The sequence below is a fragment of the Lissotriton vulgaris genome, chromosome 11 (assembly GCF_964263255.1).
Source record: "Lissotriton vulgaris chromosome 11, aLisVul1.2, whole genome shotgun sequence".
Lineage (NCBI taxonomy): Eukaryota > Metazoa > Chordata > Amphibia > Caudata > Salamandridae > Lissotriton > Lissotriton vulgaris.
In genome coordinates, this window is record NC_141699.1 from 150,166,730 (window position 1) to 150,194,633 (window position 27,904).

At 48.7% G+C, this 27,904-nt stretch overlaps 1 protein-coding gene across 1 annotated transcript in view; it reads right to left on the bottom strand.

The window, feature by feature from the left end:
- CFAP251 (cilia and flagella associated protein 251) overlaps nt 1-27,904 on the bottom strand; it is a 663,510-nt gene that overhangs the window by 37,301 nt on the left and 598,305 nt on the right. Inside the window, exon 20 of the mRNA XM_086942981.1 lies at nt 9,258-9,486. Coding sequence (XP_086799107.1) covers nt 9,258-9,486 — 229 coding nt within the window. The remainder of the gene's footprint in view (nt 1-9,257; nt 9,487-27,904) is intronic.

A 27,904-nucleotide genomic window follows, 5' to 3' on the forward strand; every position in this document is an offset into this window, starting at 1 on the left:
AATGCATTATGTCAGTCGCTTTTTTCTGCTAACTGAAAAATTAAACGGAAAGGATTCAAACGTACCTGCGTGGCTCTTTGTCTCTCAACAAGTGGGGGACTGTTTGGTGTTGGTGTGTAGTGCTGGCCACAAGCACTGGAGCCCCCATCCCTAAAGAAGTTTGGCGGAGTGTGGCTAACAAAGAAGGGGTGTGTCTCAATGTGCTTGGGAAACCGCTAAACCTACCTGGTGCCACAGCGTTCGACAGGCTGGATTACACTGGGTCATGACCTCATGACAGTGCCCACACTCACTGTAGCGGTGGGCGCGCTGCCACGTTGGGGACAGTGCAGGTGGGATGAAAGGTACGGGAATCCCGCTCCGTTTCTGCATTTGAAATCCGGGTTTTGGAAGTGCAGCTGCGGACACCGCCCACTGGGGCTAGAACTACCACATGATTCTCCGCAGCAAAGGAACTCGGGGCAGCGAGTCTGGAACATCGGCCCTCCAAACAGGCAAGAGTGTCTCCTCCAATCTATGTGAGACGCTTTGGTTTTAAAGCAGACAGTTGAATGCGAGTGAAAAGGACACGAGACATCTGAGGAAGGCAGTAATGCCGAAATGCATTATGTCAGCCGCTTTTTTCTGCTAACTGAAAAATTAAACGGAAAGGATTCAAACGTACCTGCGTGGCTCTTTGTCTCTCAACAAGTGGGGGACTGTTTGGTGTTGGTGTGTAGTGCTGGCCACAAGCACTGGAGCCCCCATCCCTAAAGAAGTTTGGCGGAGTGTGGCTAACAAAGAAGGGGTGTGTCTCAATGTGCTTGGGAAACCGCTAAACCTACCTGGTGCCACAGCGTTCGACAGGCTGGATTACACTGGGTCATGACCTCATGACAGTGCCCACACTCACTGTAGCGGTGGGCGCGCTGCCACGTTGGGGACAGTGCAGGTGGGATGAAAGGTACGGGAATCCCGCTCCGTTTCTGCATTTGAAATCCGGGTTTTGGAAGTGCAGCTGCGGACACCGCCCACTGGGGCTAGAACTACCACATGATTCTCCGCAGCAAAGGAACTCGGGGCAGCGAGTCTGGAACATCGGCCCTCCAAACAGGCAAGAGTGTCTCCTCCAATCTATGTGAGACGCTTTGGTTTTAAAGCAGACAGTTGAATGCGAGTGAAAAGGACACGAGACATCTGAGGAAGGCAGTAATGCCGAAATGCATTATGTCAGTCGCTTTTTTCTGCTAACTGAAAAATTAAACGGAAAGGATTCAAACGTACCTGCGTGGCTCTTTGTCTCTCAACAAGTGGGGGACTGTTTGGTGTTGGTGTGTAGTGCTGGCCACAAGCACTGGAGCCCCCATCCCTAAAGAAGTTTGGCGGAGTGTGGCTAACGAAGAAGGGGTGTGTCTCAATGTGCTTGAGAAACCGCTAAACCTACCTGGTGCCACAGCGTTCGACAGGCTGGATTACACTGGGTCATGACCTCATGACAGTGCCCACACTCACTGTAGCGGTGGGCGCGCTGCCACGTTGGGGACAGTGCAGGTGGGATGAAAGGTACGGGAATCCCGCTCCGTTTCTGCATTTGAAATCCGGGTTTTGGAAGTGCAGCTGCGGACACCGCCCACTGGGGCTAGAACTACCACATGATTCTCCGCAGCAAAGGAACTCGGGGCAGCGAGTCTGGAACATCGGCCCTCCAAACAGGCAAGAGTGTCTCCTCCAATCTATGTGAGACGCTTTGGTTTTAAAGCAGACAGTTGAATGCGAGTGAAAAGGACACAAGACATCTGAGGAAGGCAGTAATGCCGAAATGCATTATGTCAGTTGCTTTTTTCTGCTAACTGAAAAATTAAACGGAAAGGATTCAAACGTACCTGCGTGGCTCTTTGTCTCTCAACAAGTGGGGCTCTTTGTCTCTCAACAAGTGGGGGACTGTTTGGTGTTGGTGTGTAGTGCTGGCCACAAGCACTGGAGCCCCCATCCCTAAAGAAGTTTGGCGGAGTGTGGCTAACAAAGAAGGGGTGTGTCTCAATGTGCTTGGGAAACCGCTAAACCTACCTGGTGCCACAGCGTTCGACAGGCTGGATTACACTGGGTCATGACCTCATGACAGTGCCCACACTCACTGTAGCGGTGGGCGCGCTGCCACGTTGGGGACAGTGCAGGTGGGATGAAAGGTACGGGAATCCCGCTCCGTTTCTGCATTTGAAATCCGGGTTTTGGAAGTGCAGCTGCGGACACCGCCCACTGGGGCTAGAACTACCACATGATTCTCCGCAGCAAAGGAACTCGGGGCAGCGAGTCTGGAACATCGGCCCTCCAAACAGGCAAGAGTGTCTCCTCCAATCTATGTGAGACGCTTTGGTTTTAAAGCAGACAGTTGAATGCGAGTGAAAAGGACACGAGACATCTGAGGAAGGCAGTAATGCCGAAATGCATTATGTCAGTCGCTTTTTTCTGCTAACTGAAAAATTAAACGGAAAGGATTCAAACGTACCTGCGTGGCTCTTTGTCTCTCAACAAGTGGGGGACTGTTTGGTGTTGGTGTGTAGTGCTGGCCACAAGCACTGGAGCCCCCATCCCTAAAGAAGTTTGGCCGAGTGTGGCTAACAAAGAAGGGGTGTGTCTCAATGTGCTTGGGATACCGCTAAACCTACCTGGTGCCACAGCGTTCGACAGGCTGGATTACACTGGGTCATGACCTCATGACAGTGCCCACACTCACTGTAGCGGTGGGCGCGCTGCCACGTTGGGGACAGTGCAGGTGGGATGAAAGGTACGGGAATCCCGCTCCGTTTCTGCATTTGAAATCCGGGTTTTGGAAGTGCAGCTGCGGACACCGCCCAATGGGGCTAGAACTACCACATGATTCTCCGCAGCAAAGGAACTCGGGGCAGCGAGTCTGGAACATCGGCCCTCCAAACAGGCAAGAGTGTCTCCTCCAATCTATGTGAGACGCTTTGGTTTTAAAGCAGACAGTTGAATGCGAGTGAAAAGGACACGAGACATCTGAGGAAGGCAGTAATGCCGAAATGCATTATGTCAGTCGCTTTTTTCTGCTAACTGAAAAATTAAACGGAAAGGATTCAAACGTACCTGCGTGGCTCTTTGTCTCTCAACAAGTGGGGGACTGTTTGGTGTTGGTGTGTAGTGCTGGCCACAAGCACTGGAGCCCCCATCCCTAAAGAAGTTTGGCGGAGTGTGGCTAACAAAGAAGGGGTGTGTCTCAATGTGCTTAGGAAACCGCTAAACCTACCTGGTGCCACAGCGTTCGACAGGCTGGATTACACTGGGTCATGACCTCATGACAGTGCCCACACTCACTGTAGCGGTGGGCGCGCTGCCACGTTGGGGACAGTGCAGGTGGGATGAAAGGTACGGGAATCCCGCTCCGTTTCTGCATTTGAAATCCGGGTTTTGGAAGTGCAGCTGCGGACACCGCCCACTGGGGCTAGAACTACCACATGATTCTCCGCAGCAAAGGAACTCGGGGCAGCGAGTCTGGAACATCGGCCCTCCAAACAGGCAAGAGTGTCTCCTCCAATCTATGTGAGACGCTTTGGTTTTAAAGCAGACAGTTGAATGCGAGTGAAAAGGACACGAGACATCTGAGGAAGGCAGTAATGCCGAAATGCATTATGTCAGTCGCTTTTTTCTGCTAACTGAAAAATTAAACGGAAAGGATTCAAACGTACCTGCGTGGCTCTTTGTCTCTCAACAAGTGGGGGACTGTTTGGTGTTGGTGTGTAGTGCTGGCCACAAGCGCTGGAGCCCCCATCCCTAAAGAAGTTTGGCGGAGTGTGGCTAACAAAGAAGGGGTGTGTCTCAATGTGCTTGGGAAACCGCTAAACCTACCTGGTGCCACAGCGTTCGACAGGCTGGATTACACTGGGTCATGACCTCATGACAGTGCCCACACTCACTGTAGCGGTGGGCGCGCTGCCACGTTGGGGACAGTGCAGGTGGGATGAAAGGTACGGGAATCCCGCTCCGTTTCTGCATTTGAAATCCGGGTTTTGGAAGTGCAGCTGCGGACACCGCCCACTGGGGCTAGAACTACCACATGATTCTCCGCAGCAAAGGAACTCGGGGCAGCGAGTCTGGAACATCGGCCCTCCAAACAGGCAAGAGTGTCTCCTCCAATCTATGTGAGACGCTTTGGTTTTAAAGCAGACAGTTGAATGCGAGTGAAAAGGACACGAGACATCTGAGGAAGGCAGTAATGCCGAAATGCATTATGTCAGTCGCTTTTTTCTGCTAACTGAAAAATTAAACGGAAAGGATTCAAACGTACCTGCGTGGCTCTTTGTCTCTCAACAAGTGGGGGACTGTTTGGTGTTGGTGTGTAGTGCTGGCCACAAGCACTGGAGCTCCCATCCCTAAAGAAGTTTGGCGGAGTGTGGCTAACAAAGAAGGGGTGTGTCTCAATGTGCTTGGGAAACCGCTAAACCTACCTGGTGCCACAGCGTTCGACAGGCTGGATTACACTGGGTCATGACCTCATGACAGTGCCCACACTCACTGTAGCGGTGGGCGCGCTGCCACGTTGGGGACAGTGCAGGTGGGATGAAAGGTACGGGAATCCCGCTCCGTTTCTGCATTTGAAATCCGGGTTTTGGAAGTGCAGCTGCGGACACCGCCCACTGGGGCTAGAACTACCACATGATTCTCCGCAGCAAAGGAACTCGGGGCAGCGAGTCTGGAACATCGGCCCTCCAAACAGGCAAGAGTGTCTCCTCCAATCTATGTGAGACGCTTTGGTTTTAAAGCAGACAGTTGAATGCGAGTGAAAAGGACACGAGACATCTGAGGAAGGCAGTAATGCCGAAATGCATTATGTCAGTCGCTTTTTTCTGCTAACTGAAAAATTAAACGGAAAGGATTCAAACGTACCTGCGTGGCTCTTTGTCTCTCAACAAGTGGGGGACTGTTTGGTGTTGGTGTGTAGTGCTGGCCACAAGCACTGGAGCTCCCATCCCTAAAGAAGTTTGGCGGAGTGTGGCTAACAAAGAAGGGGTGTGTCTCAATGTGCTTGGGAAACCGCTAAACCTACCTGGTGCCACAGCGTTCGACAGGCTGGATTACACTGGGTCATGACCTCATGACAGTGCCCACACTCACTGTAGCGGTGGGCGCGCTGCCACGTTGGGGACAGTGCAGGTGGGATGAAAGGTACGGGAATCCCGCTCCGTTTCTGCATTTGAAATCCGGGTTTTGGAAGTGCAGCTGCGGACACCGCCCACTGGGGCTAGAACTACCACATGATTCTCCGCAGCAAAGGAACTCGGGGCAGCGAGTCTGGAACATCGGCCCTCCAAACAGGCAAGAGTGTCTCCTCCAATCTATGTGAGACGCTTTGGTTTTAAAGCAGACAGTTGAATGCGAGTGAAAAGGACACGAGACATCTGAGGAAGGCAGTAATGCCGAAATGCATTATGTCAGTCGCTTTTTTCTGCTAACTGAAAAATTAAACGGAAAGGATTCAAACGTACCTGCGTGGCTCTTTGTCTCTCAACAAGTGGGGGACTGTTTGGTGTTGGTGTGTAGTGCTGGCCACAAGCACTGGAGCCCCCATCCCTAAAGAAGTTTGGCCGAGTGTGGCTAACAAAGAAGGGGTGTGTCTCAATGTGCTTGGGAAACCGCTAAACCTACCTGGTGCCACAGCGTTCGACAGGCTGGATTACACTGGGTCATGACCTCATGACAGTGCCCACACTCACTGTAGCGGTGGGCGCGCTGCCACGTTGGGGACAGTGCAGGTGGGATGAAAGGTACGGGAATCCCGCTCCGTTTCTGCATTTGAAATCCGGGTTTTGGAAGTGCAGCTGCGGACACCGCCCACTGGGGCTAGAACTACCACATGATTCTCCGCAGCAAAGGAACTTGGGGCAGCGAGTCTGGAACATCGGCCCTCCAAACAGGCAAGAGTGTCTCCTCCAATCTATGTGAGACGCTTTGGTTTTAAAGCAGACAGTTGAATGCGAGTGAAAAGGACACGAGACATCTGAGGAAGGCAGTAATGCCGAAATGCATTATGTCAGTCGCTTTTTTCTGCTAACTGAAAAATTAAACGGAAAGGATTCAAACGTACCTGCGTGGCTCTTTGTCTCTCAACAAGTGGGGGACTGTTTGGTGTTGGTGTGTAGTGCTGGCCACAAGCACTGGAGCCCCCATCCCTAAAGAAGTTTGGCGGAGTGTGGCTAACAAAGAAGGGGTGTGTCTCAATGTGCTTGGGAAACCGCTAAACCTACCTGGTGCCACAGCGTTCGACAGGCTGGATTACACTGGGTCATGACCTCATGACAGTGCCCACACTCACTGTAGCGGTGGGCGCGCTGCCACGTTGGGGACAGTGCAGGTGGGATGAAAGGTACGGGAATCCCGCTCCGTTTCTGCATTTGAAATCCGGGTTTTGGAAGTGCAGCTGCGGACACCGCCCACTGGGGCTAGAACTACCACATGATTCTCCGCAGCAAAGGAACTCGGGGCAGCGAGTCTGGAACATCGGCCCTCCAAACAGGCAAGAGTGTCTCCTCCAATCTATGTGAGACGCTTTGGTTTTAAAGCAGACAGTTGAATGCGAGTGAAAAGGACACAAGACATCTGAGGAAGGCAGTAATGCCGAAATGCATTATGTCAGTCGCTTTTTTCTGCTAACTGAAAAATTAAACGGAAAGGATTCAAACGTACCTGCGTGGCTCTTTGTCTCTCAACAAGTGGGGGACTGTTTGGTGTTGGTGTGTAGTGCTGGCCACAAGCACTGGAGCCCCCATCCCTAAAGAAGTTTGGCGGAGTGTGGCTAACAAAGAAGGGGTGTGTCTCAATGTGCTTGGGAAACCGCTAAACCTACCTGGTGCCACAGCGTTCGACAGGCTGGATTACACTGGGTCATGACCTCATGACAGTGCCCACACTCACTGTAGCGGTGGGCGCGCTGCCACGTTGGGGACAGTGCAGGTGGGATGAAAGGTACGGGAATCCCGCTCCGTTTCTGCATTTGAAATCCGGGTTTTGGAAGTGCAGCTGCGGACACCGCCCACTGGGGCTAGAACTACCACATGATTCTCCGCAGCAAAGGAACTCGGGGCAGCGAGTCTGGAACATCGGCCCTCCAAACAGGCAAGAGTGTCTCCTCCAATCTATGTGAGACGCTTTGGTTTCAAAGCAGACAGTTGAATGCGAGTGAAAAGGACACGAGACATCTGAGGAAGGCAGTAATGCCGAAATGCATTATGTCAGTCGCTTTTTTCTGCTAACTGAAAAATTGAACGGAAAGGATTCAAACGTACCTGCGTGGCTCTTTGTCTCTCAACAAGTGGGGGACTGTTTGGTGTTGGTGTGTAGTGCTGGCCACAAGCACTGGAGCCCCCATCCCTAAAGAAGTTTGGCGGAGTGTGGCTAACAAAGAAGGGGTGTGTCTCAATGTGCTTGGGAAACCGCTAAACCTACCTGGTGCCACAGCGTTCGACAGGCTGGATTACACTGGGTCATGACCTCATGACAGTGCCCACACTCACTGTAGCGGTGGGCGCGCTGCCACGTTGGGGACAGTGCAGGTGGGATGAAAGGTACGGGAATCCCGCTCCGTTTCTGCATTTGAAATCCGGGTTTTGGAAGTGCAGCTGCGGACACCGCCCACTGGGGCTAGAACTACCACATGATTCTCCGCAGCAAAGGAACTTGGGGCAGCGAGTCTGGAACATCGGCCCTCCAAACAGGCAAGAGTGTCTCCTCCAATCTATGTGAGACGCTTTGGTTTTAAAGCAGACAGTTGAATGCGAGTGAAAAGGACACGAGACATCTGAGGAAGGCAGTAATGCCGAAATGCATTATGTCAGTCGCTTTTTTCTGCTAACTGAAAAATTAAACGGAAAGGATTCAAACGTACCTGCGTGGCTCTTTGTCTCTCAACAAGTGGGGGACTGTTTGGTGTTGATATATATATATATATATATATATATATATATATATATATATATATATATATATATATATATATATATATATATATATATATATTTATATTCCACATAAAGCCAAGCCACTTTTCGCCACTTTTCGTGGGCAGGCACACGGCAGGGTAGCCAAGCTCATAAAATATAAACAATTTCCTGGCAGAAACTCCTCATGTAGCGAGAAAGAACCAGTGCCGCGGCCTCAGTTTTGCTCAAGTGTGTTTATTTCGGCAAGAAAAACACCTGACACGTTTCGGAGTTAACTCACTCCTTTCTCACGGGTGAAAGGAGTGAGTTAACTCCGAAAAGCTTTACTAACTATAACTCGCGCGCCCGCAATCCACTGCTGATGATGTCACAAATGACATCATTCATGACATGGTCAGTTACATCACTGATGACATCATCCAGTGACAATCTGATACATCTTATCATACACTAGTATAATCTTTCAACACTCATTATAAAATATGGAGTACCATATTTGAAACCATTGACACACCAGTTCGCATTGACACACTGTTGTGGACGCTGATTGTTTAGTCGGCCCCAGGGCCGACCAAACCAGTCATACGCACTAAGCATTTTCTCTATGTAGGCTGCATGCAGTCTTCATAGAGAAAATGGCCTTCCTATAGACGCCTGTGGGGTCGGCGTCCCAACTAATCACAACGCGGCCATTGAAGAGTTGTGATTGGCTTAGGGGAGGGAGGCTGGCTGTGGATGACGTAGACCGAGGACGCGAGACAGGCCGGCAATGGTAAATTAACGTAACATTTATTTCTTTTAAATTAAACCTCCCCGCATGACCCCCTTCCTGCGGTGCCTCCTCCCCACCCCCAACCCGCGAGTCATACCGGCTGCAACTGATTTCCATCATAGTAGGGTCTTATTCTGCATTGATGTCGTTTCCATTACCAGAAGGGGTTGACAAAACTGATAAAATATTTTATACAAGTAAGTGTTTTTTTGCAAAAATTTACACCAAATGTACTTGGCTGATATTTTGGATGATTATTGAGGCGTACCTTGCATACAAATTCCCATGAAAAGCAGAAAATGTCATTTTGCAGTTCACATTAGACACATTCTGCTCACACCAGTATTCAATGGGTGAAAATATTTGAAAACTAGTGCAATTGTAGAATTGCGGAAAAAACGCGAAAGTTACATTCCAAGAAATACGGGAATTTCATATGATTTCGCACAGGTAATAACAATTTAGCTCTGGCCTAATCAATAGGTCAGCAATAACTGCTACATCGTCAAAGACCGATATCATTGCACAGCAGTGCAGAAACCATAGGCACTCACCCTGAGTTTGAAGTAGATAAAGCAGTTGTCCTCTGTCCATAGCCCATTCCCCATTCTCGTCTTCCATACCCAGTACTTTGAATGCCTGCTGCAGCTCAGCCATAGAAATGCCAAACGCTGGTCGATGGTTACAGTAGAGATGTAGCAGTCCGTCAAGATTGATGTCAGTCACCTGCTTTCCAGTATTTACATACTCACTGAATTTAACTTCGTTTAACATATCCTCAATCTAAAAGGGAAGAGAAGACTGCCTTTGTTAAAGAGTTACCTCATTCCACATGCTGATCACTCAAGATGTCTCCTAGGATCAACTGTAGCCTGACCTCCCTAAATAAGTCAAGCTGCTTTGTCATACAGTGAGACAGAGAGTATCATAATGTACCTTGACATAGAAAAGGGCACCTGGGTGAGGCCAAACTATATGTAACAAGGTCTCAAGGGTTGATCTAGAAGTTGTCAAATTTCAAGCAATGTGAGGAGCAACCTTCAGAGAGGCTTTTGAGATGTGTGAACCATCAGCTGACTGTAGTTTAGGTTAGGCTTGTTGGCAGGCCTGCAGAGTGGCCATTCTGTCACTTGTTTTCCTTTTCCCAACATTATTGCCAAGGCTAACTGTGGAACTCAGTCAAACCCTGGGTATTAGATATTGGACTATACCTATGCTGTGACAAACTTTAAGGCTAATACCCAAAACTATGGTCCAATGGGACTTGTTGTTAGTATAATGATGCGTATTAAGTCAGAGTTAATGGATTCAATACGGAACATATTGGCTTTTCATACACTAATGATGTAAAAATTACACTAGAAGCCCCTTTTAATCTTGCATTTGTGTATTTCTTATATCGTATTTTACAGGTGCATAAAATAAAGTGACATTAGTGCAGATGACGCAGTGTTCCCAGAAAAAGAAAACAAATATATACAAGACTGTGTAAAAACACTGTACAAAGTCCTGGGGTATATTTTAAATTAAGGCAGTAAGGAGCCTGTTGATGATTTCTCATGTTATCCCAATATGAAGTAATCATAGTTCAATCAAGGATGGGTTGTCAATGTTTCGACCAAATAGTAGACTAACAAACAGGTCAATACCAAGTCATCCGTCTAAAGCTGTTTTTTTCAGGGATGTAATAGAGAGACTTTATATTGTGAATCATCTGCTTCAAGTGTATCAGGTATTTTCACAAACCTTTCCGTCCTCCATACTTGCCTTCGTTTCCTTCCCCTTTTTTATTCTGGATATTTAAATGTGTTTTCCATGTATTGATCATAATAGATGGTGGAAGTTCATATTGATTTAAACGTACATCAATTTGTGATTAACTGAGTGACAGATCTGGTGATTTTAGATCATGGATATAATATTGGGTGGATTAAACTGAGTAGCACCTTTTAAAGACACCACCTACTATCCGGTTATCCCAACATCTACAGCTCCCATAATTTAGACAACACAGACTGCAACATACACAAGTTTAATTGCAACATTCAATATTTCACAATCACACCACATAATGAAGACTCACTGCAACGACTGTGTGCTCTCAACTCAAATGAGGCTGTGTCATGGGGAAATATGATAAATAGTATGGATTTCATATGTAGCCCTCGTATGCGTAGCCCAACTTATCCACGAGGCTGTCTTCCATACATGGTCTTGGAAAATGAATCAAGTTCTTAGTCCAATGTCTTTATAGCTCTCTTAATAAATTCAGATTCCACTCACATATAACTCCTCTATGTACCGTCTTCGCCTCTTTCAAGAAAATGGACCGGTATCAGACTATAGCAGAAGCATTCATTAGTTTGAGCAAAGACCTGGAAGACTGAGCCTCGTATAGGCCTATTACTTAGCTATATAAAGATTAACAGAATTTGCATGCATCAAAATATCAGTCATAGATCACATATGGTATAGTTTAAATATCATAAACACATGACTGTTTCAGTATTTGGTCCACTTCACTTTAAGGTCTGGAATTTCAATAACATCTTCGTTTTTAGATTTTAGCTTCAATATTCAATCACTCCCTGGTTAGTCTGAGGCACAACACAGAATTGCGCACAGCTCTAAATCAGAGAAGAATGAGCAGTCACAATGTATTTCAAATTACATCATTTGATAGCAATTTTACGACTGCAGAGCATGGTAATGCAATCTTGTAAAATTAAAATTGGGGTTAGTAAATACCAAAGAAACTATAAACTTAAACAGAAGTGTACGGTTACCTAGTGAATCAGGCCCTCAGAACCTTGTGTGTGAATACCATATCTGAAGAAAGTTTGAGATTTATCTGAAATCCAAGTCCACATCGTAAGAGGTAGGTGGTAATCATGGATCCGTTTTTGTCTCAAATTAAAGGATTTGCTAACGGTCACAATTAAATTACAATCTGCTCAAAATGGCATCTCAGATCAGAATGCTTCAGTGTTTGTTCTTAATAAAAGGTAAGGCAGTACAATTAAGGCTCACAATTGTCAAAGATATTTACATAAATTCATTTTGATCTAGATATAGAACCAATGTGTTTGTGTCTGCTTATCATCTATTAAGCTTCCAATATTGACACTAATCCTTTTGTGTAGTTCCTACTAATCTATAGGATCTGTGCATTGTTTGGATAACATAAACTAAGGGCTTGGTGTCAAGACTGTTTCTTGACACCCCTGCAGTGCCACTGTAAGCCCCCTAATCCACCAGCGAGTGAACAGTTTCTGGCAACCACTGAACACGACAACCCTGATTACTTGGGAATCATGGAAACAGTACAGAATCTTTTGCTCAGTCACTCGTGCTTACTGTCTCTCAGAGGAGTATACAAAATACACAGTGGGACGTTTTCAATATATTTATTGAACCAACTCTATTGTTGCATAAAATACATGTGCAGCAATGATTAGGAGACAGAAGCAAATAAAGGAGATTACAACACCAAAAGGTAAACAGTAGATACATTTCTACCATGGTGCTGAAGCAATGAATATATACAGGCATTTCTGCAGTATGGTAACCTAAAATGCTCCTACGATGCGGACCCTGCTCTGAGTGTACCTAGAGTGTGTATGGGTGTAACGACTACAGAGGACACATGTTGATCTCTAGGCAGTATCCCCTCACTTTTACTCTTGAGATACATGTTCAGCAGGTGGGGAGCCACCTTCGTGGAAGTTAGTCTGAGGAATTCTACCAGCAAGCCGTTGGGGCCCATGGCCCTCCCGGCATGTATGCTTTGTATGGCTGCTGTTATTTCTTCGATAGAGAGATCTGCATCATGCGTTTGTTAATCCTCCCTGGTCAACATCGGCATCTTGATGTCCTTAAGTAGCTCCCGCGAGTCATCAATTATGTTTGGGGCCTTGGAGGAGTAGAGCTCATTAACATATTCAGCAAAGCCCTCAGCTATAGCGGTCGGGTCCCTCGTCCACACCCCGTCACGCCCGTAAATGGCTGCAATCCATCGGTCTGCCCTGTCTCGTCTTTCCAGCCAGGCAAGCAGTTTGCCAGCTCGATCACTGAGCTCATATATCCTTTGCTGTTGTGTCCGGTATTTATTTATCCCGGGCAGGATCAGTTGTCAACGCCTTATACTCCTGCCGCTTGAGTTCCAAGACATGGTCACCCGCATCATCATGCCTCGTGATAATAGCCTGCTCCCTGTCCTGAATATCTAGCTCCAGTTCTTCCAGTTTTTGTACTTCTCTTTTTTATACCCCACCACCAGGGAGAGAGCCTGCCCCTTTATTACTGTTTTATAGGCCTCCCATATAGTTTGAGACGATTGAACTGAGCCAACATTCTCGAGAAGTAGTTGTCTGTAGCTTTGATGAGGTTAGATTTGATGTACGAAATTTTGAGGGACCAAGGGTTAATAGAAATTGTTCTACAGGCACGGGGGTACCAACCACGTATCTAGCAGATATGGATGGGGCCGTGATCCAAGATGCCCCCGGCGAGGTGGCTAATCTCCGTGAGGTGCTGTGTTTTGTCAGCCAGCATCAAAATATGATCTATTTGTGATCTGCTATTTTGGGCTGCAGAATAGACTGTGTACTGGCGCGTTTGTGGGTGCACCTCACGCCAGACATCGACCAGGCCCATTGATGCCAGGCAGTCAGCCATCTCGGTTTTACTCAGATCTGGTAAAGCCACCTTGTGCAAATCCGGAGGAACATGTACCAACATGATGTTTACGTGCCTGCCCTCCCAGGTGCCCGAGAGGGCCACAAAGCATCCATAGTTACCTGTGCTCACGTGTGTAGCTAGGAAGGGAAAACTTTTCCGCAGCAGTACCCCCACCACCCTGGACCCTGTGGTGAAGTCAGAATCTGCCACCAATTTATAACCTCACCGGTCGAGTACCCTGCAGGTATTGCCGACTAATTGAGTTTTACTACAAAACAACGTTTATCGCCGGTCACTTAATATATTGAAGATCCAACCCCCTTTTTAGCTGTCGCCCAGTCTGTTTACATTCGAGGAGAGTAGATTGAATGCTGTCTCGGTTGTCCTGGATGCAGCTGGCACTGCTGGTGTCGGCGCCCGTACGAGACCCAGAGCATATTTCCCAGGGACATCCCTGCTATGTGTTGTTGATGGGTCTACGTTCATGGTGGGTGCCAGACTTGGAGGCTGAGGTGTAACCCCACCGCAGGAGGAGGGGGGACTGTTCCGAATGACAGCATGCCTTAAGAACCAACACCCTGGACACATGTGTGTAAATGGAAACAACATTGAACAAACAAAGAAAATCCCTTGAACTTATGAACATCCTCCCGCCCCCTGCCTTCCTGCATGACAGACTTCAAACTATCCACCTCCCCAACATTGCAGAGTGCCCGTCGTCCTCCCTTCCCTGTTTTGGGGGAGACATAGAACCAAAACCCCACCATCTCAGCCCCATACAAGAAGTAAATTGCAGTCTGGAGTATATCTAATCAAGGTCAACCTTAAAATACTCAGCCGGTTCTGCAAGTGGAAGGGCTCGCTCCCGGTCCTGCCACTCGCTATCGTGCAGCCGTTGTCCTTGATGGTTGTTTCTAGACCTCTCGGCCTCCAGGAAATTCGGAGTGGAAAGCACCAATTAGAGTTTGCAGCCCTTGGGACGGTTAGAAGAGAGCTTAGCTAAACAGTCAATGGTGAAGAATGTTATGACCCCTTCGGAGTGTTTTTGTCGGCAAGAGTCTGCTCTTTTTGGCTGGTCGCAGTCCGTCTCTGATCCTGTGTACTTTGTCTTCAGCGCCTGTCAGGATTTCCCGGTTCGCCAACCTTCCGCCACCCGTCCAGCCACTCCCAAGCTGCTTCCGGTTCTGTGAAGAACCATGTTTTACTATCTGCCTTAACTCTGAGTTTTGAAGGAAACAGGATAGCATACTTCAGGCCTTTTTCCATAAGGCTTTTTTGATGTTGAGGAAACATCATCGTTGCTTTTGGGCTTTCATGGTGAAGTCAGGGAAGCATGTGATGCTGCTATTTTCAATTTTGAGAGGAGGGACAGTACGTGCCGTTTGCAAGATCATGTCCCTGTCCCGAAAGTTGAAGACAAGTGCAAGTATTGGCCTAGGCGGTTGACCTGGTCAGGGCCGGCCACCCTGCACACAGTGCGCACTTTCTATAGAGAAGAATTGAGAGAGTTTTGGACTGCAGCCGCTGAGTGATGAGTTCCTCGATAAATAGATCCATGGAGGGTCCCTCAGCTCTCTCAGGAACCCCCAGAATTCTAACGTTGTTCCACCTGGCACTCCCCTCATTGTCGTCCAGCTGTTCAGCGAAGGCCTTACTGGTGGATTACAGGTCATGAACTTGTTTCTCCAAGGCCTTTGAGGTGCTGGCCAGGCCCTGAGTCACCCCCTTCACCCCTTTAACACGGTCGTCCATCTTCCTAAAGTCCACACGTAGGAAAGCGATTTCAATGGACACTGTCAATTCGGGATTCAAGCGATGCGTGCACCGCTGTGACCGCCTATAAGATGTCTTGCAATGGGGGAGAGTTTTTCTCCTTAGATACATGGTGCATGTCCTTCTCAACCTCAGGATGGGCAGATGCACCCTCTTGTGCCTTATTCCAAGAAAACATATGCAGCTTCCGCTGGTGTGTACCACGGCTTCCCTTGCTCCCTGACATGGCAGCACCAGGGTGGTAGCCCTAGGCTTTGTCAGTATATAGTTGGGGGGGGAGGCGTCTCCACTGCCTGCGCAGGAAAGCGTCCCAGCCGGCCTGTTTGCTTGCCCCTAGAGGCCCTCCCTGCCACCAGATTCACTTACGTCACCTAGGCCCTGGGCAATGCCGCTGCGGGGCACCAGGCCTTGGTCGATCCAGCCGGCCGCCCGGAGGTCGATTCCAATATATGGGCCTCCACTCACCGTCAGTCATGGGGAGCCGTCATGTAGGAGCGTGTGTCTAGGTCCGTGCAAGCCGGCACTTACAATGTTCGTGTAGAGTTGTTTGGTAAGCAGGCGCCTCCACCACCCGCCTGTCGGGCCCTGTCCACCAGAGTCACAGGCTTTGTCTAGGCCCCGGATCCAATCAGCGGGAGGGCACTATCCCTGGATCACTGCAGCTAGCCGCCAGAGATTGATTACATTGCATGGGGCCCCCACACACCACCTCTCCGGGGGAGCTACCAAGCAGGTGCGGGCCGGTCTGGTGTTGATGGTCTCACTGGGTTAGGTCTCTTCCCCAGGCTCCGGACTAGCTCGCTCCTCCCCCGCTCACATACCTCTGAGCTCGGGAGAAGATTCTGATTTCCCAAGTCGAGCTCCATTAGCAGTGGCTCTCTAACGAATCCAAGGCCACCCAGCTAGGGAGTCTGCCGCAGCTTGCTGGGATTGCGCCGATTCCTCTTGGCCGCACACCAACGCAAGCCCGCGGTCACCAGGCGCTCTCAGGCCGCACCTCTCTGTCTGGCAGGACCGCCAGCTGATGAAGTTGTTTTTCTTTTTTCCCCACAGTCGCCAATCACTTCGGCTCCGGTCCGGGTCGAGTTGTTACCCCCAGGCCATAGGATTAAGTACAGATATTAGGCGGATTAGGAAATGAGGGCCAGAGCTGCGTAACTGTGCGGCCATCTTCACCAGCAGTTGGCCACGCCCCCCTTTTTCAGTTGCTTTTAAACATGAAATAAACAAAAGAATATTTAACACCCCAAGAAATGATGTGAAAATTGCACATTAGGTGAAGTGTAGACATTTTGATTTTCAGCGAAGTCTTACAGTCTTGCCTGGAAATAATTATGGGCCAAGAGAAGTAAAAATCCAGTTATACAAGGTGGAGGCACTTGGTACATGATGTTCCAGCTAAAGAGCAATTTACCCAGCTAAAACAACTACAATTGCCAGACCAACATACACATATAATTAGGCAAACATTTTCCAAAGAGTTCATAGACTCAGCAATATTGCTGAGAGAGCGAGACCCCTTCATTGTTGAATCATAATGCAGCGTCAGCAGTGACTAAGAGAAGGGAAATGTTCACAGCCATCATATGTGAGGTGCTAATTATAGTGCTTAGGTAAGTGAATTGATACAAGATTTGATACACGTACAGAACCCCCAACACTGCACCCAAGTTAGTTCCCTACTCAGTTATGTTTTTTCTTCACCTCTAACTATACCCTAATATATGTGCTCCTTTGTCTACCACAATACCACTGCACCTACCTTCAGCCCTCTACCCCTAGGACCACTACCTATTTCTGAGGACTTCTGCCCCAACTTGCACTTAGCACTTTTTTTTAAGTTTCTGATGTTTTTGCTGAAAAAGGATTGGCCGTATTTGTAAATTGGCAAATTAGAGGTTTCACCAATGTGAGATCATCAGGTTAGAGTTCCCCATTTTGGTTTGTCTTCAAAATGAGGTAGAACTCTCTTTCTTGTCTGAAGGCCAAGAACGCATCTCTGTTAGCTGGAACTACTCTCTTAGAAGCTAATGTTACAGATAAGATGAGAGTTACAAACTTATTGTAATCCTCACACATCCCTACAGCTTCCTGATTCATCCTTGATGAAAATAGGGTGGCTGCAAGAACCCTTGAAAAATAAAACAAGCATTGGCATAGCCAATAGGTCTCGCCTTTGGGACCTTATAAGTGTTAGTTATCCAGCAGAATACTCTTGGTGCAACAACATCAAGTGTTGCAAGGCTAAACACTTATAAGGTCCCAAAGGCGAGACCTATTGGCTATGCCAATCACTAGTATTTGTCCTAGCTCACTCAATTAGGTCTGGCAGCACAGTAGCCACAAGAGAAGCTCTGGTCTTGGAGGCTTAAGATCAGGCTCACTGGCACTATTGGAGCAGTGGCTGAATCTCCCCTCAGGTAAGGGTTAGAAAGCAACGGGCCACCTTCTCTCAAGCACTACAAGGCAGGATCTGTTCAGCAGGGAGGTGCCCAGAAGAGTCTTGTACAGGTGAACTCCCAGTGAGCGGCCAGCACATCTTCCAAACAGGACTAGAGTGATATGGGATGCTTAGGGTCAGGATTCAGCAGCAGTAGTAGTGACTAGCTTGGGGCATAACATTAATCGGCTGGCTTGGGGTGCCGCTGGGAGTGTCAACAAAGCTGCCTGTACAAAACAGGAAGGAGACAGAATAAAAGGGGGGCTCAATGAGTGGAAGAAGAAGAAATCTGGAGTTGTTTCTGGTCAAGCCTGAGGAGAATTGGAAGAGCTGCATGTTACTCAAGTGGCTGGATCACTATGAGGGGTTCTTTTGCCATTGTGCCCTTTTGCTTTTTTGCAACATATTCTGACGTACAGAATAATTGATTCGTTTATTCTGCAACTGTTTGTTATGAAAGCAGGAGTCAACTTCCATTTCCAGAAGAGACTGATGTTTAATGTGCCAGCTTAGGCAAAACCCTTTAACACAATCTGCCACTGAGAAAGGGGATCTGCTCTGTTTCCGACTATCCTGCCTGCCAAATGGAGCTGGAGCTGGATCTGACCGCCACCTTGATCTCCTGCAGAATTTGTTCTGTCCTCAAGATGTCAAACTGTCTTGGACTCATCTACCGCCACGTGATAAACATTCTGGCCAAGAGGCCTGCCTGAGAGCGGAAGAGCTGTCAGACGTGAGAAAAACATCTATAAAAGGAGACACCAGCATTTACAGAAACACTTGTCCACAGCACCCTGGAGACTGCGAACGATGCATGAGTAAAGGAAAGAGCTGGTGGCTTAGCAGATCTAGTGGTCCAGGGAAGGAATGGCGATGATCTAAAAATTTCTAATGATCAACACCAGTGTGATAACTTTAGCAAAATTGCTCCCATGGACCAACAAAGGAAACTTTGTGCTTCCACCATGTCCCCGTCCTATACCACAGTCTTCCTATCAATTCTACCCTGGTGGATATCAAACTTGTGGGTGTAGATCTTCTCCAAGATGGACTTCAAGGGTATCCAGGCATCCTGGGATTTTGCAAAAGTTTCAAAGTGTAGAAAGTCTATTGCTTGTGGGAGCCCTGAGCAAGAGGTGTCTGATTCTGTTCTTGTGTATGCAGGCCGGAAGGAACACCTGGCTGCCGAGTTTTCGGTCCACAGGGTATGTTTTCACACCGTCTACTCTTTATGCACCTTCTACCTGAACTCTCCAAGTCAGTTGTTTGTGCCATCAACCTCCGATGACAATGATGGTACCTTGTTTTACACTGCTTTTAATCAAGCATTTTTGATGATTCTAATAAGTGGTTCACAGTACCCTTTTTAATGGAAGCTATTTTATCAACCTCAAAAGGATGAAGGGTTGAGTTATCTCTGGCCAAAGAAAAACCTGTGATTTGCAGATATCATGATTATTTCTATAGGAGATGCACTAGTTGCTTTCAGCATAAAAAATCCATGCCCTTCATGTTTTCTTTCTTTGAGTCTCGCCATATCTGAGTCCCAGCCACTTCGAACATCACATCGTATGCAGCCAGTCCCAAGGAAGGGTTGGAGTGTAAAAACATATTACCAATGTGGTGAAATGTACACCTAGAGAAAGCTGATTTCTTGTGTCAAAGGGGTCATGTAATTTGGCCGTGGGGGTTGTAAATGCCATGCAGATGTGTTTATTGGATGAGACAGTGTGCCGGTTTTATTTATTTTTGAATCATGGGAGAATCCCCCCCCAAACCTCAGCTGAAAATAGGCGTTGATCGTGGCAATCCAGCTTTAAGACTCTGCAGGCAGCGGGCAGTGCCAGTAGTGGAAGGTAACAGTGCCAGTGGCGGAAGGGGCAGTGTTAGTGGTGGAAGGTGAAGATTGCTAAAGAAATAATTTGGGACTCCGCACTTTTATTGTTTTTACATTGTAAGCACTGCAGCCAAATAAGTGAATTTGTACAACATGGTCATGACACCCCCTTATTGTCAGTGACATCCGGGATCTCTACAAAATAAGCTGGACATGTATGAATGCAAAAAGTTCTTTAGGTGCAGTCTTTTGTCATTTTGTGAATGAGGGATTCGCAAATGCATTATTCGATTGATTGTTAACATAAAAACACATCTGACGTGAAAAGGCAAAGATTTAAAAACCTCCCACAAAGATCTGTCACGCAGTAACATGCTCTAATCTTAGTGGGCGCATTCAGCATGTTAATCTTCATCGGTACCCATACGTATCACTGTGTGTGTTAAATATCACCTGTTATTACAGTGCTTCGAAAGGGCACGCCTGTGATAACCGCTACCTACATTTGCATTACATCAGGCAGATATTATTCTAAGTGAGACTAAGCCATAGGATGCGGTACACTGGTTGTGCTCGTGGCGTTCACCTACCTGATGTAGGGGACCAGGGGATCGCGTGGTGCAGGAGGACGGCAGTGATGAAGGAGAAGATGAAGGACGCCGAGGACCAGACTACCAACGCTCTGGGCCAGAAGCACAGGCCCTGCTGGAACCACCACATGGCCCAGCCTCCGCCCGCAGATGACATTACAAAACTAACCGGGGGCTATTTAAACTCTTCTGAAACAGCACCTGCGGCACGTTGCGTGTCAAAATGAAATAAACACACAAAAGGAGTACAGAAACCTGGGGGCAGGAGTAGTCCCCCGAGGAGGACGCGCCATGCGCTCTCCAGCGACCCGGAAGCCCGGTGCCTTTTAAGGGCTACCACAGCCTCACCCTTCACAGGTGCCGTAGTTAGTTTATACAGAATAGCCACGTGAGTGTCCCAAACTGCGGTGTCTTACATCTGCTCGTCGGCGCTCACTGCGAGTACTTTGTTTCCATTCTCTGATGTAGAGCAGGACGAAGCCAACAGGAAAGAGCTGCTTTTTGTTCTACTTTTACAAGGTTGGCAGCCTTGGTGGCGCAATCGCGTACTTTTCAGAGACTGTGGCGACGACGACGAGGAGCGGCGATGGACCGCTGCCCGGGACCGGGTCTGTTTGCACAATGTGGGCGGAGCCGCTTGTGGTCTGGTGCTACACTGGAGCTGAATCAGGGGACATGTTCTTTATCCCCCGTGTTAAACAAGCATTGGCCCCGCGGCAGTAAAGCCGCGCGGCAGTGAAAGTGGCAGCAGGGGGAGGGGGCATGGGCGATTTCCTTTCGGGAGCGTGCGACCATATGGCGCCACGCGCTCCCGAAAGGAAATAGCCAAGATGTGCAAGCATTGCATTGTAAGCAATGCAACGCGTGCACTTCTCTGCTGCCAAAGCGCTGCCGGTGGCATTAGGTCCCCTTCTATGCAATGCATGCGCGTTGCGTAGGACGAGACCTAAAAAGGAAATGAATAAGAAAAACACTTCGGTCCTTGTTCAACTTCCTCGCATTCAGGCCTTGTTTGCTGAAAGACAGATTAGTCAGCAAACATACTATCCAAAGGCATAGGAAAGCAATGTAATAATAGCTTTGCAATAACACTCCAGCATTCAGTGCAATGTGCAAAGAAGAACTGGAGACCTATTTAGTGCTGGAATCAGGGAGCGGCTTGAGTTATCAAGAAAAGCATTTCTACTGAGATCAAAAGGCAGATGTCTTCTTTTAAAAAACTGCCTGCAAAGCAAAGGAAAAAGCATCAGGGAAAATAAAAAGGAAAGGACACTGATGGTGGAACCCTAGGAAACAGGGCGGAGCAAAACAAAAAAGGAGCAGAAAGAACACTGGGTGAGAACTGGTATATTGAAAGGAGAACACATTGCAAGAATCCAAGTTGTCATGCACGTCTCCTATCAACAGCCACATTAACCAACTTTACACTAATTGACCCAGCAGGAAACCAAGGCGAACCGTAAGTGAGCTTTAGAGTCAATGCTTCCACTTTCCACGTTTCCAGAAGCCTGCCTTCCTAAGGCTGCACCCTCCTTCCAGCCTCAACTTCCCAGTACTTAAAATGCACAATGAGATATCTGGTAGTCCTTCGTCTCTTTCATGGACATTCTGCCTCAGCTCACAATTATTGTGCATAATTCTAACAGTTCTTTTTAACTCTTATCCAGGTAATTAGAGCCCCTGAATGTGTTTTTGATGAAGTTTCTTTTTGTCTTTTACGGTTATTTTAAACATTGTTTTTATAATGTTACATATGCAAAAAAACATATAGCACGAAAAAGAAAAAATATGTTTTGTTATAGTACGGTGGATTCATTTCCCTGGAATATGCTGCCAGTTTCACAAACTTCTTAGATTGCAGGTTATTGTGTAACACAAATAGTTCTAAATTGAATAAGCTAATCAACTTCCAACTCCTAGTCCTTACTACTACTGTGGCCAAAACCAGGCTCAAACAACTCTATGACAATGCAGCAGGATTCCATATCGTTTACTGGTATGTATATATGCTGTTACCAGTGGGATCCTTGTCTGATTGCCCTGATGTGTCATGGCACCAGATGTAGGTTGTGAAACAGCCTTCAGACATTGTAAGTGTATTGCCTGCATTCCTGATGTGGAGGGTGTAACTCTAGGCATGGAATTAAGTGAGGAAGGATCTATGCTCAGAAATTCTATACGACAATTTTAGGAAGGGATTACTGATAAGTGCTTCCTGAGCACTGAAATTTGACGATGAGGGAATTGAGTTGAGGAATTGGGGAATGGGTAGCCCCCCTACAAATGGGGAGTGGGGAGCCCCCCGCCCCCCTTCAAAGGCATGGAGGGTCACTAGGTTCCTTCCTGGAGTGATGGAGGTGTAGAGGAGATCGATTGGTAGGAGCCAGTGCATCTACTGCCAGGCTGTCTTGGTATGGAACATTCATAAGTTTAAATATTTTACGGAAATGGGAAATTAAAGAGAGTTCCTGACTAATTACCCAGTTTGTTGCTCCAGGAAACCTGTTTGTTGGGAGTGCCCGGTTACTGAAGGGTAAATTGATACAGTACAAAATGTCAAGGCCTCAACTAGCGGAAGAGCAGTGATTGGATTACCAATACTGGTTTCTGTCTTTGTGGGAGGAAGGTAACGAAGTTTCAAACTTCCTGTTTATGGGTCCTTGTTGCTTAATCGATCTGTTCATTGATGATGCAAACTTAAAGCAAATGATCTGACTAAATATAGATGTTCCACCAACCCGCCCCTGACCTGGGTCTGAACTGTTGAATTTAGCCAATGATCTGCAAAGATTGTCATTGGATTATCTTGATGCTCTCTTTGTTGTGGGGTGGCGGAGGTGGGGTCAATGAGAAATCAGCATTCAAAGACTTTGATGATTCACTGAAAGAGCTACAGTTGGCATTAAATATTCCAGACTGTATTTTTCCAGCAAGTAACAGTGAAGGAGATTTAAAGGTACTACCTTGTTTTGTCCAACAGAATTTGATCAATGTCAACGTTCAGTGCAAGTATGACATACCTGCCGCTAGAACCGTTAAATATGGCAACAGCTAAATGCCCACTATGTGTGTGTCCCAATCAGTTTCGATGCGTAAAAAACTTTAGAGTTCTCGATTTAGAGACAGCGATCACTATGCTATGTAAATGAGGCCTTGCCCCTTGAGGTAGTTTACCATATAAGAATCTGGCTTTTGTTAATGGAAGATGCTCTGCAGGCTCTCTCCTCAACTGAATTTGAACGTCCAGATTTGGACATAGGACACGATGTGCTAGGTTGGTTCGGCAGACTGATAAAGCGACTATTAGCCCTCTTTAATCTGGCAAATGGTGGTCCTAAGCAAGCCACCTGTACTAGAGGAAAAGAGAATGGGTGGTATGATGACAACTGTTGGGAGGGTAAAAAAGCGTTGAATAAGAGTCGTCAATGCTTTAAATTAAATCCAAGTAATACTAGTGTAAGAGAAACCATGGAGGCTTTGAAGATTGCATATCGCCAATTATGTGCTCACAAAAAAGGGAGTTTTAGAAGTCCAACTGGGAGCTAATATTAGCTTCCATCGCAGATAAGAGTAATAAGCACTTTTGGCGGCTGTTGAATTGGATAACCCTTACTACTGTTTCCACTGTTTCCCCCTCTTTGTGCCTCGTTTTCTGCTCTGTGCCACTCGTCCCCCCCCCATGTGCCTCATTTTGCCTTGTGTACCACTGTTTCCCCCTCTTCGTGCCTCGTTTTCTGCTCTGTGTCGCTCGTTTCCCCCCCTTGTGCCCCATTTTGCTTTCTGTACCACTGTTTCCCCGCCGCTGAGCCCTCTGCGGCTCCGCCCCCTGCCCACTCGCTGCTCCCGCCTCCCAGCTGCTCCTTCCTCACACCTCCCCATATATGCCGGACGCTGCACAGCTGGGCAGCGGACGCGCACAGCGGGTATGCCGCTGGCATGCCGAAGGCGCGCCTAAGGCAAGCCCGCCGACCGCACCAGAACCCCTGGAATGCCACGACACCAGACTCCACTACGACGCCAGCACCCACCACGCACTCAACGCCGGCCGAAACCACACCTGCTTCCAGGCCGCCCGAAACGGACACCCGGACCCTTCTCCTGCCGCACCTGCACCTTCACCTGCGACAGAGCCACCAAACCTCCAAGGACTGGACCCAACCACCTCCGCTGCATACTCCTCAACACCCGCTCTGCACGCAAACACACCGTCGAGCTCTGGGATCTGCTCAACACCTCCGCCCCAGACATGGCCTTCCTGACTGAGACCTGGTGGAACGACTCCTTGGTGCCCGACATCGCCATAGCCATCCCGGACGGCTACAAGATCACCCGCAGGGATCGCGCCAACGGAATCGGAGGAGGAATAGCCAGCGTCCACAAGTCCACCGTCAAGGTCCCCACCCACGCAGACAACACCCTGAACACCGCCGAACACCTCCACTTCCGGATCCACACCAACCCCAACACCACCCTCAGAGGAACACTCATCGACAGACCATCCCGACCCCGGAATCAGTTCAGGGACTTCATCGCCGACCTCGCCAGCACCCACGCACTCGCCTCCATGGACTACATCCTCCTCGGGGACCTGAACTTCCACCTCGAGAACAACAACGACGCCAACTCCGCCACCCTGATAGACAACCTCGCCAACCTTGGCCTTAGACAACTCGTCACCGCACCCATCCACGCCGCCGGCCACACGCTGGATCCCATCTTCTCGACACGCACTCACGTCGCCTTTGACCACATCACCGAACTCCACTGGATCGACCACCGCTGCATGCATTTCACCTTCAAGAAACCAACCACGCACCACTGCACCCAACAGCTGCCTCGCCGCTGCTGGAGCAAAGACACCGAAGACCAGCTGATCACCACCCTCGCCCAGAACCCACCTGCCAACCCCACCAACCCAGACGCCACAGCCTGCAACCTCAGTCAGTGGATTGACGACTGCGCCAACACCCTCGCCCCACTCAAGAAACCCTCCAACAGCCACGCCAGCAAGAGAGCCACCTGGTTCACCGACGAGCGCCAGACCTCCAAACGCACATGCCGGAAACTGGAGAAGACATGGCTCCACAAATGCACACCGGACAACCACGCAGCCCACAAGGACGCCACCCGCAGACATCACCACCTCATCAGATTAGCCAAGAGATCCTCCTTCAAAACCGCTTGGATAACAACGCACACGACCGCAAGGAGCTCTTCAGCATCGTAAAGGAACTCTCCAACCTCAGCGCCAACGCCAACGACATCCCCCCTCACAATAACTGTGCGACTCACTAGCCATCTTCTTCCATCGCAAGATCGCAGAAATCCACGACAGCTTCAACACCACGACCACCCCGACTACGCCAGACTGCACCTCCCCAGTGAACACTACCAGCGCCAACCGCCTGACCTCCTTGTCCAACGTCAACGACGACGAGACACGCAAGGTCATGAACTCCATCCACTCAGGATCTCCATCAGACCCGTGCCCACATCACGTATTCAACAAAGCAGACGCAGCCATCGCACCCAAACTATGGAAGGTCATCAACATCTCCTTCGAAACAGCGACATTCCCGGAAAGCTGGAAGCACGCCAAAATCAACGCCCTCCTCAAGAAGTCCAAGGTTGACCCCAAGGACCTCAAGAACTTCCGGCCCATCTCCCTGCTCCCGTTCCCAGCAAAGGTCATTGAGAAAATCGTCAACATGCAATTGGCCCGCCACCTGGAAGACAACAACATCTTGGACCCGTCCCAGTCCGGATTCAGACAAAACCACAGCACCGAGACAGCTCTCCTCTTCACCACAGACGACATCAGGCGCCAACTAGACAACGGCGAAATATCAGACCTCATCCTCCTGGACCTGTCAGCCGCCTTCGACACGGTCTGCCATCGCACTCTAAAGACACGCCTCCTAGAAGCCGGAATCCAAGAGAAGGCCCTTGACTGGACCACGTCCTTCCTCTTCGGCAGAACCCAGAACGTCCGCCTCCCACCCTTCCGATCCGAAGCCACCAACATCATCTGCGGCGTCCCCCAGGGCTCATCTCTCAGCCCGACGCTGTTCAACATCTACATGACCCCCCTCGCACAAGTGGCCCGCCATCACAACCTCAACATCATCTCCTACGCCGACGACACCCAGCTCATCCTCTCTCTCACCAAGGACCCACACACTGCCAAAACAAACCTCCTTGAGGGAATGAAGGCCATCGCCGACTGGATGAGGAGCAGCCGTCTGAAGCTGAACTTGGACAAGACGGAGGTCCTCATCCTCGGACCCACCCCCTCAGCCTTGGATGAATCCTGGTGGCCGACCACAATGGGAACAGAACCAACACCCACTGACCATCACGCAACCTAGGATTCATCCTAGGCTCCTCCCTCTCCATGTCTAAGCAGGTCAACGCCTTCTCCTCCTGCTATAAAACCCTCTGCATGCTCTGCGGGAACTACAAGTGGATCCCGATCGAAACAAGAAGAACAGTGACACAGGCCCTCGTCAGCACAAGACTGGACTACAGCAATGCACTCTACACAGGAATCCCAGCCAAACACCTACGACAACTACAACGCATCCAAAACGCCTCTGCCTGATTGATCGTCAACGTCCCCCGCCGCAGCCACATCACCCCCCACCTGAGAGACCTACACTGGCTCCCCGTCGACAAGAGGATAACCTTCAAGCTACTCACCCATGCACACAAAGCACACCACAACGCCGGACCAGCCTACCTGAACAGCAGACTCAGCTTCTACACCCCCACCCGCCAGCTCCGCTCCGCCAGCCTTGCCCTCGCCGCTATCCCCTGCATCCAACGAACGACCTCCGGCGGCAGATCCTTCTCCTACTTTGCCGCCAAGACCTGGAACACCCTCCCTACCCACATAAGGCAGACCCAAGACCTACTCACCTTCAGAGACACCTCAAGACCTGGCTCTTAGAGCAGTGGCAGGACCCCCCCTCCCCATAGCACCTTGAGACCCTCACGGGTAAGTAGCGCGCTTTACAAGTACTCTGATTGATTGATTGATTGATTGAGGCACAGATAAATGAGGAAGATTGGTATACCTTTATCTATTCTCTCTCTATTGTGGTGAAAACCCTGAAAATCTGTTGTTGGGTCCGGCCAGCTCCCAAGTTGATAGAGAGGTTATAGCAGACTTCCAGACGGCAGCAGTATTGACTGAAACAATCTGCAGTATGAAAACCTCCAGGGCTGGCCTTCAATCTGTGATCTTTAAGAAGGATCCTAGAAAGTAGGGCCTAATTTTGAGTGAGTTTTTCAAATGAGTAACATATTCAAGCATCCTCCCAGACTCATGGAATAGAGTGAAGCCTATTCAAAAAATAGGCAAAATGGATCAGCCTGCTAACTATTTTCTGATCTGTTTACTCAATATTACTTCTAAACTCTTTGTCGAAACCTTAATAAATTATCTAGCTGCCTGGGTTTTTGATTGGGTTCGGGGTGAGGGTGAGCAGCTGGGAGGCGGGAGATGGAAAACGCTGAGGGGGGAGGGGCCACAGAGGTAGCCACAGCGGGAAAGAAGTGGCAGAAAAACAGGCAAACAGACAGGCAGAGGCAAAACCAGAAAACAGAAAAAGACAGAAAAAACTGAAAACAAAAAAAAGGCAGAAAAAACAGCGAAACAGAAACAAACGTCATTCAGGACGGAATCCTCTCCAACTCCCACAACTCCAAGGAAATCTTTTCAATCAAACAAGAATTCACCAGACCCTACAACAAAACTACCGACGTCCCTCCCTCCAAAGACCTCTGCACCAATCTCCGCTCCTTCTTCCACCACAAGATCAGGATGCTCTAAGATAACTTTAAAGACCAAGTCCACGGCACCGACACAACACCCCCCAC